We start from the raw sequence: 15075 nt of genomic DNA on the forward strand, positions 1-15075 counted from the left end.
ACCGTGGTCTCGATCTCCTGACCTCGTGATCCGCCCGCCTCGGCCTCCCAAAGTGCTGGGATTACAAGCGTAAGCCACCGCGCCTGGCCGGTCTCGAACTCTTGACTTCATCATCCACCCGCCTTGGCCTCCCAAAGTGCTGGGATTACAGGTGTGAGCCACCACACCCAACCAATTTTTGTATTTTTAGTAGAGAAAGGGTTTCACCATGTAGGTCAGGCTGGTCTCAAACTCTGGACCTCAGGTGATCCACCTGCCTTGGCCTCCCAAAGAGCTGGGATTACAGGCGCTAGCCGCTGTGCCTGGCCAGTGTGTCATATATTAGTGAGAAAAAGGCAAAGACATCTCTGGCTCACAGAATGCCAAGTGTTCCCGCATATTTCCCAAAACCTTTATCTTTAGGCAGAGCCATTTGACTAGTTTGGTCAATGGGCTGGAAGTGATAGGTGTCACCTCTAGGCCAAACCAACCATTTAATGGGTATTGTGTGATCCTCCAGCTTTCTTTCCTCTGCGGTGGTACACTTAGGCCTTGTACTGAGATGGCAGAGCTACATGTTGGAAAGGTTCTTAGAGTTGCTGCAGGGGTCAGCTAACTGAAGAGATGCTGGCCCTTGATTTTAGGTGAATGAGAAAGTTTGGTTCTGTTAAACCACTGAGACGTGGGATGTCTCGCTGCAGCATAACCTAGCGCATCCTGATAAATACAAAAAGGCGCTTCAACAATAGCATTGTAGCCAGGCTTGCAGTGGTTTACGCTTGTAATCCCAACATTTTGGGAAGCTTAGGTGGGCGGATTGCTTGAGGCCAGGAGTTCACGACCAGCCTGGGCAACATAGTGTAACCCTGTCTCTACTAAAAATACAAAAAATTAGCCAGGCATGGTGGCACATGCCTGTAATCCCAGCTACTCAGGAGGCTGATGCATGAGAAATGCTTGAACCTGGGAGGCGTAGAATGCAGTGAGCTGAGATTGTGGCACCACACTTCAACCTGGGCAACAGGGCGAGACTTCATCTGAAAAAAAAACAAAACCAAAAACAAAAATAGTATTCTAGAAATTATAGATTACATGATATTCAGCTCCAAATTAGAGAGGCTGAAGGGACGAAGAAGAGCTGGAGCCAGTCAAGAATCACCATTGGTAAAGACAAAATATATCAGGCCTCTGTCAAAGACTCCCAATAGGGTCTAGGGTCAAACCACATCAAAGCAAGAAGATTAATGCTAAATCACTCCCCTGAACGTTGAGCCTCTTCATCTACATAATCCTTTCCCCCAGAGAGGTTTAGCCTAAAAAACTGTACCAGGGTCAAAGTAAGTGGAGAGACTGTTACAGGCAAAGAGCCTGTGGTTTTGCTAAAGGTTTTATTGTACCTAATCTCAGAACACGGAAACTGGAAACAACAAGAAGGTTATAGGAGAATATAAAAATAAGTGGAGAGATGGTCAAGGAGCTTAAGGAGACAAGATCGATGGTATTAGAATCATTGCTGGTAAAAGCAGAAAATGAAAGGCTTTCAAACAAGGTAGTATAGTTCAATAGAAGGAAAAACATGACTGATGTAATTTGGTTTGGATTGTGACCATTAAGGTTTCATTATGCCAGGAAAGTCTATGATTTCTGAGGACACCACAGTTTATGGTACACAGTATGGTGGTTAAGAATGTGAGCTCTGAGCCGGGTGCGGTGGCTCATGCCTGTCATCTCAGCACTTTGGGAGGCCAAGGCAGGCAGATCACCTGAGGTTGGGAGTTCGAGACCAGCCTGACCAACATAGAGAAACCCCGTCTCTACTAAGAATACAAAATTTGCCAAGCGTGGTGGCGGGTGCCTGTAATCCCAGCTACTCGGGAGGCTGAGGCAGGAGATCACATGAACCCGGGAGGCGGAAGTTGCGGAGAGCTGAGATCGTGCCATTGCACTCCAGCCTGAGCAACAGGAGTGAAACTCAGCCAAAAAAAAAAAAAAAAAAAAAAAGAATGTTAACTCTGTGCTGGGCCTGGTGGCTTATGCCTATATTCCCAACACGTTGGGAGGCTGAAGCAGGAGGATTGCTTTAGCTCAGGAGTTTGAGACCAGCCTAGGCAACATAGTGAGACCCCATCTCTACAAAAAACAAAACCAAACCATTAGCTGGGTATGGTGGCACACACCTGTGGTCCCAGGTGCTTGAATGGCTGAGGTGGGAGGATCCTTTGATCCCACGAGCTCAAGGCTGCAGTGAGCCAAAATTGCACCATTGCACTCCGGCCTGGGTGACAGATCAAGATCCTATCTAAAAAATAAAAAAAAGAATGTGACCTCTGGAGCAAGAGTAAGATGGGTTCATAACCAGGCTCTACCACTTATTAGTTTTGTGGCCTTGGGCAGGTTATTTAACCTTCCTGTGCTCAGTTTTTCCATCTGTGAAACAGAAATAAGAATACTTCCTGCCTCATATGGTTGTAGCACCAGACTATGTGAGTAGTCCCTCATGACTACCTTCCCCAATCAGCAAATAATGCACATTTCCCAAAAAACACTCCTCCTGCCTCCCTCAGGAATCAGGGCCTCAGAAGCATTGAGGAGGTAGTTTGCCTATGCATATTCCAGAGCAAGAGGCGGACAGATGACCTGTGTGTGGGTTTTGTAAAGCACAGGCCATTACCCTCACCCAGTGATCCTGCTGTCTGATTTGTTGGTTGACTCTGGAGTCAAAGGTGGGAGGGCTCATACTTCATTCTTGATTATGAGCAGTGAAGATTCCCTGGGGGCTCATTCTCAATTGGTGTTACGAATGTTCTCTCTTTGCCCTGCATCCCAAGATGTTTTTCTCTTCTCACACACAGGCATAATGCATTAGTTGTTCTGATTCCTTAAATCTTTAATAACAGGGAGTTACGTCCTGAATCAATTCCATTCTTTGTACAGTATTAGAGCTAGCCATCTTCTTGGTCTCAAGTTGCATTTAAAAACAATTATGTTGGCAGGGCACGGTAGCTCACACTTGTAATCCCAGCACTTTGGCAGGCTGAGGCAGGAAGATCCCTTGAGTCCAGGAGTTCGAGACCAGCCTGGGCAACAGGGAGACCCTGTCTCTATATAATAATAATAATAATAATAGTAATAAAAACTAATTATGTCATTTCCTTGTCTCTCGTTATGATTTATTTGCACCCCATCTCACTGAATGGCAGTGAGACAGAAGAATAAAGCCTTGTGCGTCATGATGCAGCACACACATGGTTTAGGGCCTGGGTTCTGGCACTGTGCAGACTGGGCTGGGCATGGTGACTCACGCCTGTCATCCCAGCACTTTAGGAGGCTGAGGCAGGCGAATCATGAGGTCAGAAGTTTGAGACCAGCCTTGCCAACATGGTGAAACCCTGTCTCTATTAAAAATACAAAAAATGGCCAGGCACGGTGGCTCACGCCTGTAATCCCAGCACTTTGGGAGGCCGAGGCGGGCAGATCACAAGGTCAGGAGATCGAGACCATCCTGGTTAACATGGTGAAACCCCGTCTCTACTAAAAATATAAAAAATTAGTGGGTGTGGTGGCGGGCGCCTGTAGTCCCAGCTACTTGGGAGGCTGAGGCAGGAGAATGGCATCAACCCGGGAAGCGGAGCTTGCAGTGAGCCGAGATCGCGCCACTGCACTCCAGCCTGGGCGACAGAGCGAGACTCCGTCTCAAAAAAAAATACAAAAAATTAGCTGGGTGTGGTGGCGGGCGCCTGTGCTCCCAGCTACTCGGGAGGCTGAGGCAGGAGAATTTCTTGAACTCAGGAGGCGGACGTTGCAGGGAGCCGAGGTTGCGCTACTGCACTCCAGCCTGAGTGACAGAGTGAGACTCCCTCTCAAAACAAAACAAAACAAAACAAAACAAAAAAATCGGCTGGGCGCAGTGGCTCATGCCTGTAATCCCAGCACTTTGGGAGGCCGAGGCGGACGGATCACTGGAGGTCAGGAGTTCTATACCAGCCTGGCCAACATGGTGAAACCTTGTCTCTACTAAAAATACAAAAATTAGCCAGGCTTGGTGGCTTGGGCCTATAATCCCTGCTACTCGGGAGGCTGAGGCAGGAGAATTGCTTGAACCTAGGAGGCAGAGATTGCAGTGAGCCGAAATCATGCCACTGGACTCTAGCCTGGGCGACACAGTGAGACTGTCTCACAAAAAAAAAAAAAAAAGAAAGAAAAAAAATTCGACCTGGCTTGGTAGTGTGTAGCTGGGACTACAGGTACACACTGTAGTCCCTGGGACAAAGCGAGACTCGGTCTCAAAAAGAAAAAAAAGAAAACAGGAGAATAATGAAATTTTACTTATTTATTTTATTTATTTTTTATTTTTTTGAGACCGAGTCTCACTCTGTCGCCCAGGCTGGAGTGCCTTGGCGCAATCTCGGCTCACTGCAACCTCTGCCTCCCGGGTTCAAGCGATTCTCCTGCCTCAGCCTCCCAAGTAGCTGGGACTACAGGCGCCTGCAACCACGCCCGGCTAATTTTTGTATTTTTGGTAGCGACGTGGTTTCACCATGTTGCTCATGCTGGTCTCGAATTCCTGAGCTCAAGTGATCCTCCCGCTGCCGCTTCCCAACGTGCTGGGATTAGGGGCGTGAGCTACCGCGCTCGGCCAAAAGTTTTAAATTTCAGTAAGTTCCAATTTATCAACTTTTTCCTTGTATAGATTGGTCTTTTGGTGTCGTCTAATAACTATTTGCCTGGTCCTAGGTCCTGAGGATTTTTTTAACTCTTTTTTCCCCATAAGTGATTTATTGTTTTACATTTAAATCTATGATTCATTTTGAGTGAATTTTGTGTAAGGTGTGAGGTTTAGGTTGAGGTTCTTTGGGTCTATATTCGTCCAATTGCTCCAGCATCATTTGTTGAAAAGGCTCCTGATTCCATTTTCGTACCTTTCCCCCGTTCATTTCCCCTTAGGGCAGTGGGAATGTTTTTTTGAAGACGTATGTTAGTGATGATGTTATACCTTGTGCAAAATCTGTATTGGCATCTCACAACGTAAGATTTGGCTCTATTCTAACGGCATTTTCTACCACTCGATGTCCACCGTAATACGTGGCTCTCGGAGAATCACTGGGCTGGCTCCCTCACTTCACGCAGGTCTATTCTGTTATCACTTCCTCAGAGATTTCTCTGGCCTTTCCTTCACAGCACTTACATAATGAGATCTATTACATATTAATTTGCTTATTTGTCTCTTGTTTTCCTATACTCCCATCCCCCCCAGAAGCTCCAAGACAGCATACTGTTGTATCCCTAGAATAATGCGTCCACATTGTAGGTACTCAATACAATTTTTTGCTTGACAGGCTAGAAAAGGTGAATAAACACAAAGCGGGAGCGAAAAGTCGGCTTCTAGGTCAGGCGCTTTTTGGACTTCATGCAACGTGTGAGCGCCACCTCTCGGGAAGCCCATTTGCTCGCGAACGAAGGAAGTGAGTCAGAGAACCCGGGATGGAGGGAAGAACGCAAGTAGCTAACCGGAAAGGTCTGAAAAAGCTAGCGCCGGAAGTTAAACAGCAGGAAGTTGTTCCCTAGAATGACTGCCTACTCCCAAGAGGAAGCGTGGGCGAGCGGTGTTCTGCAAAATGGGCTCTCCGGCAGCGGATCTGCGCAGAAGCGTTCCGTGCGTGCAAGTGCTGCGAACCACGTGGGTCCCGGGCGCGTCTCGGGTGCTGGCGGCTGCAGCCGGAGTTCAAGCCTAAGCAGCTGGAAGGGTAAGAGGTGTTCGGGACCCTGAGAGGAAAAGGAAGGGAGTGTAGTCGCGGGAGAGGGTTAGGTGAGGGGTTAGTGAAGAGTTGAGTTCAGCTCTAAGAGGCGGCGAGGAGGATCGGATGGGAGGAGGGGCAGGGAGCGCCTGTGGACAAGTGCAGACCGGTCGGCGCACGTCCCACGCCACGTGGACTCGCCTTGGTCGGTGGCCGCCTTTCTTGTCAGGCCGCGGCGACAGGGCTGTGCCTTATTTGTCTCTGTCGAGAGCGGTGCCGGGCACGGAGTTGGCGCTCTGTAAGTGCTTGCTGAATAAATGAAGGGTGTGTGTGTGTCATTCATTCAGCAAGCACTGAGTGCTTACTGTTGTCACCGGGATCGATATGAAGGGACACTTTTAGGGTCTATTTCTGGCGCTTTAGTCCTGTTTTCTCCTGGACAATCTGTGCTTGCCCCGCACCCCATCGGGCGATTCTCCGCCGTCTTTGGGCCTTGTCTCTCTTTTTTTTTTTTTTTTTTTTGGAAGTTGCAGAATGATGATAAATGGTTTTCTTTGCTCTTACTGACTGCTAGGCCCTGTGGCTAGGTACCATAGCCCTACACAGGAGTAAATCAGCCTGGTATGCAGGCCGGAGACCGGTGGGGAGGCAGACACACAAAAAGAAACTGGACTACAGTGTTAACATGCTGTTAGAAGAGGTTAACTAAAGGACAGGAAGATGGGGCCAAGAGGTGGTGCTACTGTCTACAGTAGGGATTGCCTTTCAAGGCGAGGGGCCTCCTATCTCAAGCTGTGACACAGGGTAGGTCATGAGCCCAGTTTTCTGTAAAATGAGGGATCTGGACGGAATAGGTACTCTCGAGGCTTCCTTTCACTATGATGTCCCGTTTCAGATATTCCTAATATCTGTAGTTCTCCCACACCCCACCGTTTATTGGCCAGTCAAAATATTCTTTACATTGCAAAGTGTAGTATAACATTACAAGAATGGATTAATGGGTTGGGAATTCTGGGTTTTGGCCTTCATTCTGGTGCTCTGGTCCTGTTTCCTCATTTGTAAAATGAAGGGGGTTGTAAAGATATATTCTCTAAAACCCCTAATGGGGTATTAAGTCAAACCATTATTTCTTACTGCTTTGTAGCAGACATCACTTTCACATTAGTAAAAGTTTTCATCAGTGTAGTTTCTCCCAAGCTTGATTATTGAGAAAGATAGTGCCTTCTTTTTAACATCCTGTATCCTAGTTCCACCACAGTGTTTGGTGCACAGTAGATGTTTAAAAGAAGCTTATTAAATCAAATGGCGGTCAGGCTCACGGGGCTCACGCCTGTAATCCCAGCACTTTGGGAGGCTGAGGTGGGCAGATTACTTGAGGTCAGGAGTTGGAGACCAGCTTGGCCAACATGGTGAAACCCCATCTCTACTAAAAAAAAAAAAATACAAAAATTAGCTGGGTGTGGTGGCATGTGCCTGTAGTCCCAGCTATTTGGGAGGTTGAGGTAGGAGAGTTGCTTGCCTGGGAAGTGGAGGTTGCAGTGAGCCAAGGTCCACCACTGCACTCCATCCTGGGCAAAAGAGCAAGACTCCATACCAAAAAAAAAAAAAAAAAAAATCAAATGGGGCTGGGCGCAGTGGCTCATGGCCATAATCCCAGCACTTTGGTAGGCCGAGGTGGGCGGATCACATGAGGACAGGAGTTCGAGACCAGCCTGGGCAACATAGTGAAACCCCATCTCTAAAAAAACCCCACAAAAACCAAAACAAATGAAAATAAAGTAAATCAAATGGGATAGAAATTATAGTCCTTGCTTTTGGATCCTTTCCCACGTTGACATATTAGTTCATAGATGAGGGGCCTGGGGAGGAATTGGGTTTTTACCAGAGGGAGACCTGGAGCTGACCCGACAGATTTAAACCAGCTTTATGGGATAATCTGCTTGAGAAGGATGATGATGTAGGCAAGTGATTCAGTGCTGTTTCATTCCTCTACCTGCCTACCCCCAGGACCATGGCCAACTGTGAGCGTACCTTCATTGCAATCAAACCAGATGGGGTCCAGCGGGGTCTTGTGGGAGAGATTATCAAGCGTTTTGAGCAGAAAGGATTCCGCCTTGTTGGTCTGAAATTCATGCAAGTAAGTGGACTTCATTGTTCCCATTTTGATTCCTTCATACTATAGGAGAACACTGTGATTAACCTGTTTCTTCCCGTCTTTCTTGTTTGTTTTTTGTTTTTCTTGAGACGGAGTCTCGCTCTGTCACCCAGGCTGGAGTGCAGTGGCGCAATCTCGGCTCACTGCAAACTCCGTCTCCCGGGTTCACGCCATTCTCCTGCCTCAGCCTCTCCGAGTAGCTGGGACTACAGGCGCCCGCCACCACGCCCGGCTAATTTTTTTGTATTTTTAGTAGAGACAGGGTTTCACAGTGGTCTTGATCTCCTGACCTCGTGATCCGCCCGCCTCGGCCTCCCAAAGTGCTGGGATTACAAGCGTGAGCCACCACGCCCGGCCTCTTCCCGTCTTTCTTATTTAAACTTCTCCATGGTAGAGTGAACACAAGTGTCTTGAGACCTGGAAACTCCTCAGTGCCCTAGCGTTTGGCAACATCTTGTAATAAACCAAGTTATTTAGGATTTTCCAAAATAGGCTGTGTGACATGAGGTGCATTGCTATGAGAAAAGCAGTGCGGAGTTCCACATCTGACTGCACCTCTGTAATTTCTGACTCAGAGCTGAGCGTGTTTGAGTTCTTGGTCTTGAGCTTCCGGAGCAGATAATTTTAGAGAGATTTTTTCCCCCTTTGAGACACATTGTTTTTTTAGCAAGAAAATCTTTCCATCATCAATTACTAGACACTAATAAATGCTTATTGTTTAGCATACATTAGGTATCATAGGAGCTTGTGGAGGAAAACTATGGTTTTGGTTTTGGGGAGGTTCTTCTGAAATAGCAGAGGGCAGATGAACCTGCAAGCTACTTACAAAGCAATCTTTTGATAAATGCAAATGATTGATTGACCAATAACCCTCCTTCAAACAAATTCTAGAGATAAGAATCCAAATTCTTGGCTGGGCGAGACGTATGGCTCACGCCTGTAATCCCAGCACTTTGGGAAGCCAAGGTGGGCAGGTTACTTGAGGTCAGGAGTTCAAGACCAGCCTGGCCAACATGGCGAAACCCCATCTCTACTAAAAATACAAAAATTAGCCGGGCATCAGGGCGGGCGCCTGTAATCCCAGCTACTCAGCAGGCTGAGACATAAGAATTGCTTGAACTGGCCAGGCATGGTGGCTCACGCCTGTAATCCTAGCATTTTGGGAGGCCGAGGTGGGCTGATCACCTGAGGTCAGGAGTTGGAGACTGCCTGACCAATGCGATGAAACCCCATCTCTACTAAAAATACAAAAATTAGCAAGGCGTGGTGGCATGCGCCTGTAATCCCACCTACTCGGGTGGCTGAGATAGGAGAATCGCTTGAACTGGGCAGGTGGAGGTTGCAGTGACCGAGATCGCATCATTGCACTCCAGCCCGTGCAACAAGAGTGAAACTCCATCTCCAAAAAAAAAAAGAATTGCTTTTGAACCCAGGAGGCGGAGGTTTCAGTGAGCCGAGATTGCACCACACCGCAGCCTGGGCAACAGAGGGAGACTCTGTCTCAAAAAAAAGAAAAAAAAAAAAGAATTCCAATTCTCAAGTCAAGTAGGGGATAGTATGTTTTCCTAAAAGGGAATCAATTTTGGACCCTTCTAGTGCATTTTAAAATTTAGTTTGACTTGCGATTTACTTCCTATGTGATATTTTAGAAAAACTGCTTTAGGGCCGGCATGGTGACTTGCCTGTCATCCCAGCACTTTGGGAGGCTCCATCTCCAAAAAAAAAGAAAAAAAAGAAAAGAAAAACTGCTTTAACGTAAAAGAGGGTAGACTGATGTTCATGCTGAGAGGAGAATATGGTGTCCAAGGTCAAGGAGCTGGCATCTAATGAAGGTTTTCTTGCTTCATCATCCCAATGGCAGAATGGAAGGGCAAGAGAGAGCAAGAGTGAGAGAGAGCTAGAGAGAAAGCAAGAGGGGGCTGATCTTGATTTTATAACAAACCCACTCCTGAGATAAGACATTAATCTATTCATCAGGGTGAAGCCCTCATGACCTGAACACCTCCCATTAGGCCCCACCTCCCATGATGGTTGCATCAAGGATTAAATTTCCAACATGTGAACTTTGGGGGACATATTCACATCACAGCAGAAGGTAACATGAAATGAATGTGTTGTTGATCAGGCATTTACCATATGCTGGGCACATACGTTTTCTGATTTAGTCTTTATGCCAGCCTTGAGAAGTACTTACTGCTGTTCTCGTGGTTGTTAGTGATGAGCAACCTAAGGCTTGGAGAGGTTCAGAGATGTGCCTGGTAGCATACAGTGATGCTGCTGGGATTTTAACTTGAGTCTCTCTGACCCCTGAGTGCAGACATTTTCTCCTTTACATTGAATTTCCTATTAAGGATATAAGGGTTTGGTGAAGAATGGATGGAAGGATAGCTGCCATGACTCTAAACGGGCATTTAAATCTGGTGTGGAGGTAGGAAGCAAGAGAGAACTTGAGGTTCCCAAACCCCAAGCCCTTAAAAAAGCCTGTGATCTGTTTTGCAGACTAAAGATAATCAGTTAGGGCCTGGTGTGGTGGCTCACACCTGTAATCCCAGCATTTTGGGAGGTCAAGGTGGGCGGATCATCTGAGGTCAGGAGTTCAAGACCAGCATGGCCAACATGGTGAAACCCCATCTCTACTAAAAATACAAATTTTAGCTGGGTGTGATGGCACATGCCTGTAGTCCCAGCTACCAGGGAGGCTGAGGCGGGAGGATGGCTTGAACTCGGGAGGTGAGGTTGCAGTGAGCGGAGATCGAGCCACTGCACTCTAGCCTGGGTAACAGAGCAAGACCCTGTCTCAGAAAAAGATAAATCAGTTAGCCGGGTGTAGTGGTGCACACCTGTAATCCTAGCTACTGAGAATCTGAGGCAAGAGGATTGCTTGAGCCTGGGAGTTTGAGGCCGCAGTGAGCTATGATCATGCCATTGCACTCCAGCCTGGGTGACAGAAAAACCTTGTCTCAAAACAAACAAACAACAAAACCAACAAAAATACAGTTGGAACCAATTAATAGAATTAAAAGAGTATTCTGATAAGGGAAGGTCACCTCAGCGTCTGTGAGGAGACTTCCACAACAAAAGTCTTCCATTCGGATAGGAAAGGACAGGGCGAGGGTTGGATCCCTACCATGGAATGATTATATGGCTATATAATTTTACTTTGGCAAGTGATGATAACTGGTGGCTGAATGATAGGGCTTTTGGGCAGCCAGTCTCCACATTTGTGTGTGTCTCTAATGTGTGTGATATGTGTCATCCAATGCAGTACCACAGAGCTGGAAAAACCATGGGACCCTGTTAGATTTTAACAAGCATATATGCAGTACAAAAGAGAACACAGCCAAATTGAGTTGAAACTGCTAAGCAGATGGTTTGTTCTCTAGCTAACTTGATTTGTTCCCACATATTAGCCTTGCAGTATGAGAAGTTCTAATTCATTTTTCAGCAAAATTATTTATTGCTAGATGTCATGCACTTTTGGGTGATTTGCAGATACCTTTGGTAATCACATGGTCATCACGCTGGGCTTTTATCCTCTGAATAAACGTGAAGCATCCCTGGGTAATGGCCTGGTTTAGTTTGCTGCTCATCAAATGCCAAGACTTGCTTCCTGGTGTCCTTCTAACATTTTATTTGGGGTTTGCTCTGGGAATGGAAATTTATTGTATTGTTGATTTTCCTGTCTAAAATGAGATGGTTGAGGGCCAGGCATTGTGGGTCATGCCTGTAAGCCCAGCACTTTGGGAGGTGGAGGCTGGAGGATCACTTGAGTCCAGGAGTTTGAGACCAGCCTGGGCAACATAGTGAGACCCTATCTCTACAAATAATTTTAAAAAATTAGCCAGGTATGGCTGGGCGCGGTGGCTTACGCCTGTAGTCTCAGCACTTTCGGAGGCCAAGGCAGGCAGATCACCTGCGGTCAGGAGTTTGAGACCAGCCTGGCCAACATGGTGAAACCCTGTTTCTACTAAAAATACAAAAATTGGCTGGGCATGATGGCGGCCACCTGTAATCCCAGCTACTTGGGAGGCTGAGGCAGGAAAATCACTTGAACCCGGGAGGTGGAGGTTGCAGTAAGTCAGGATCACCAGGATCGCGCCACTGCACTCCAGCCTGGGTGACAAGGGAGACTCTGTCTCTAAATAAATAAATAAAATTAGCTAAGTCTGGTAGTGTGTGTCTACAGTCCTATCTACTCAGGAGTCTGAGGCAGGAGGATCACTTGAGCCTAGGAGTTTGATTTTTTTTTAAAATGAGATAGCTGGATTTAATTTTAATGTTCTGTGGTTTTATTATCAGTCAATGCCAATAGGGAGACAACTGATATAAAATTGGAGAAGTACATTTAGTCCTGTCACTGCTACCTTCCAGTATGGAGAATGAATTGGGTTATAACAGAATCAGTGAGCCCAACCGCTCGTGTTTTACATAGCAGGGTGGGTGAGGGGGAATTAAATGGATTATATGTTCTTAGATGGTTTGGGGGCTATTCTCATTCTCTGTCCTGTTGAATAGGCTTCTGAAGATCTTCTCAAGGAACACTACGTTGACCTGAAGGATCGTCCATTCTTTGCCGGCCTGGTGAAATACATGCACTCAGGGCCGGTAGTTGCCATGGTGAGTGTGCCTGTGTGGGATACTCCAAGTATGCATTGCTTGTTGTCTGCGCTAGGCTCTCCTCTAGACACTGGGGATACAGTCATGAATGAGACCAAATAGATATCTGTTTTCATATATCAGCTAATGGTTAGTGATAGGCTTCAGAAATGAAATAGGTTAGTGATATGCCCAGAAATGAATAGGAGTAGCAAGTGATCACTTTAGATTGGATGATCAAAAATGCAATTTTTAAGCTGCGATCTGAATGACAAGAAGCAGCCAGCCATGTACAGAATCACAGTGAAAAACATTTCCAGCCAAGCAAACAGCATGTGCATAAGTTCCCAGGGTGGGAATGAGCTTGGCTTTTTGAAGTACGGGAGGAGAGTTGAAATGCCTGAAGCCTGATGGGTGGGAGGGAAGTTGGGATGTGAAGAGTTCGGAGGCATGGGCAGGGGCCTCCTCTCTTAGGGGTGTGTTGACCACGTACTTCCTGAGTGCTGGAAAGCTATGGGACACTTCACACTTGGCATTTTTTTTTTTTTTTTTTGAGACACAGTCTTGCTCTGTCGCCCAGCTGGAGTGCAGTGACACCATCTCGTCTCACCACAAGCTCCACCTCCCGGCTTCATGCCATTCTTCTCCCTCAGCCTCCCGAGTAGCTGGGACTACAGGCGCCCGCCACCATGCCCAGCTAATCTTTTTGTATTTTTAGTAGAGACAGGGCTTCACCGTGTTAGCCAGGATGGTCTCGATCTCCTGACCTCGTGATCCTCCCACCTCGGCCTCCCAAAGTGCTGGGATTACAGGCGTGAGCCACCGCGCCCTGCCCACACTTGGCATTTTAAGGAGGCTGCTCTGGTTGCTGTATGGAGAATACATTGTAGGAAGGCAAGCATGAGGGCAGGGAGACCAGGATCCTCAGTGCTGGAATAAGTGGATACCTATAAACATTTGTTCATGAATGAATGTCATCTTAAGGGGCCTTTTTATTTTTCCTTTTTTGAATTAATAGTTGCCAGATTTTCTGCTGCGATTGGTTTTATTCTTTGACCATATCTTCTTCTGTCCTTGGAGGTCTGGGAGGGGCTGAATGTGGTGAAGACAGGCCGAGTCATGCTCGGGGAGACCAACCCTGCAGACTCCAAGCCTGGGACCATCCGTGGAGACTTCTGCATACAAGTTGGCAGGTGAGATTTTGGTATTTTCCCCCCTTTTCCAAAATCTGATTTACTGCCACAAGGATTTGGGTTTCTGAGGCTGGAGGTAGACACGATACCATATGCAGGTTGATTTTATCGGAGTTTATTGTTTTCCTCCCTGTTAAGTTGGCGTTTGGCTTTGGGTGTTAACATCACTGTACCTGTACCTCTGTTACACAAAGTGTAGAACCTGGTACAACACACTTCGCTGGCCACAGTCTTTCCTGAAGGCTCTCACTGTTTGCAGCAGTGTGGCCGGGAGGGCTGGATGTGGGGAGAGCATTTTTCACCCCTACATGAATGGCCATCGTAGGCTTTTTCTTTTAACATGGTCTAATGTCCATGGAGCTTCAGCTTTTTGCTGCCATGGCTGTAGAGTTCTGGCAATGGGTGCATTTTAATCCTTCTGGTCTTGGTCACGTGACTGTCTCTTTCTCCACCCAGGAACATTATACATGGCAGTGATTCCGTGGAGAGTGCAGAGAAGGAGATCGGCCTGTGGTTTCACCCTGAGGAACTGGTAGATTACACGAGCTGTGCTCAGAACTGGATCTATGAATGACAGTAGGGCAGACCACAGTGCTTTTCACATCCATTTCCCCTCCTTCCCATGGGCAGAGGACCAGGCTGTAGGAAATCTGGTTATTTACAGAAACTTCGTCATAATTTGGAGGGAAGCTCTTGGAGCTGTGAGTGCTCCCTGTACAGTGTTACCATCCCCTACCATCTGATTAAAATGCTTCCTCCCACCATAGGATTCATTGAGTTCATTACTTCGTATTGTTGTATTGCTTTTTTTTTTCTTCTTTTCATGTACACTGAATAACCTGACCTAATAGAGAGTGTAAATACTATAAAATGATTTATATTGAGATCTCACATAAACACAGGCATTCTTTCCCTGCCCTTCTGAACCCCTGCATCCCTTCCACTCTTGGCACTGAGCTGCTCAACAGGCATCTATGGAGCATGTGCTACGTGGCCAAGACTGGACTAGGTGCAGAGGATTCATCAGAAATGAAAGAAAACATGAGGGCTGGGTGTGCTGGCTTGTGCTTGTGATACCAGCTACTTGGGAAGCTGAGGTGGGAGACCAGCCTGGGTAACATAGCAAGACCCTGTCTCACTAAAAAAAAAAAAAAAAAAAGAAAAATTAGGCTGGGTACGATGGCTCATGCCTTTAATCCCAGCTATTCAGGAGGCTGAGGGGGAGAATCGCTAGAGGCCAGAAGTTCAAGTCCGGGGTGGTCAACATAGCAAGACGCTATCTTTACAAAAAAAAAAAAAAAAAAAAAAAAAAAAAATGCACTCTAGTGCTAGCTATTGTAATGGTATCTTCTGGGGAAGCGTGGGCAGGTGCCCAAGGCTGCAGTGAACCATGATCATGCTACTGTACTTCAGCCTG

The 15075-nt window shown here is 46.8% G+C and overlaps 1 protein-coding gene across 1 annotated transcript in view; it reads left to right on the plus strand.

Moving 5' to 3' along the window:
- LOC116463551 (nucleoside diphosphate kinase A) overlaps window positions 1-14554 on the plus strand; it is a 38634-nt gene extending 24080 nt beyond the window's left edge. The window contains exons 2-6 of the mRNA XM_032146698.2: window positions 5316-5723; window positions 7722-7851; window positions 12385-12486; window positions 13546-13658; window positions 14115-14554. Coding sequence (XP_032002589.1) covers window positions 7726-7851; window positions 12385-12486; window positions 13546-13658; window positions 14115-14232 — 459 coding nt within the window. The 5' untranslated portion in view covers window positions 5316-5723; window positions 7722-7725 and the 3' untranslated portion in view covers window positions 14233-14554. The remainder of the gene's footprint in view (window positions 1-5315; window positions 5724-7721; window positions 7852-12384; window positions 12487-13545; window positions 13659-14114) is intronic.
- Window positions 14555-15075: the final 521 nt, after the last annotated feature.

Source organism: Hylobates moloch, unplaced genomic scaffold (assembly GCF_009828535.3).
Source record: "Hylobates moloch isolate HMO894 unplaced genomic scaffold, HMol_V3 SCAFFOLD_41, whole genome shotgun sequence".
NCBI lineage: Eukaryota > Metazoa > Chordata > Mammalia > Primates > Hylobatidae > Hylobates > Hylobates moloch.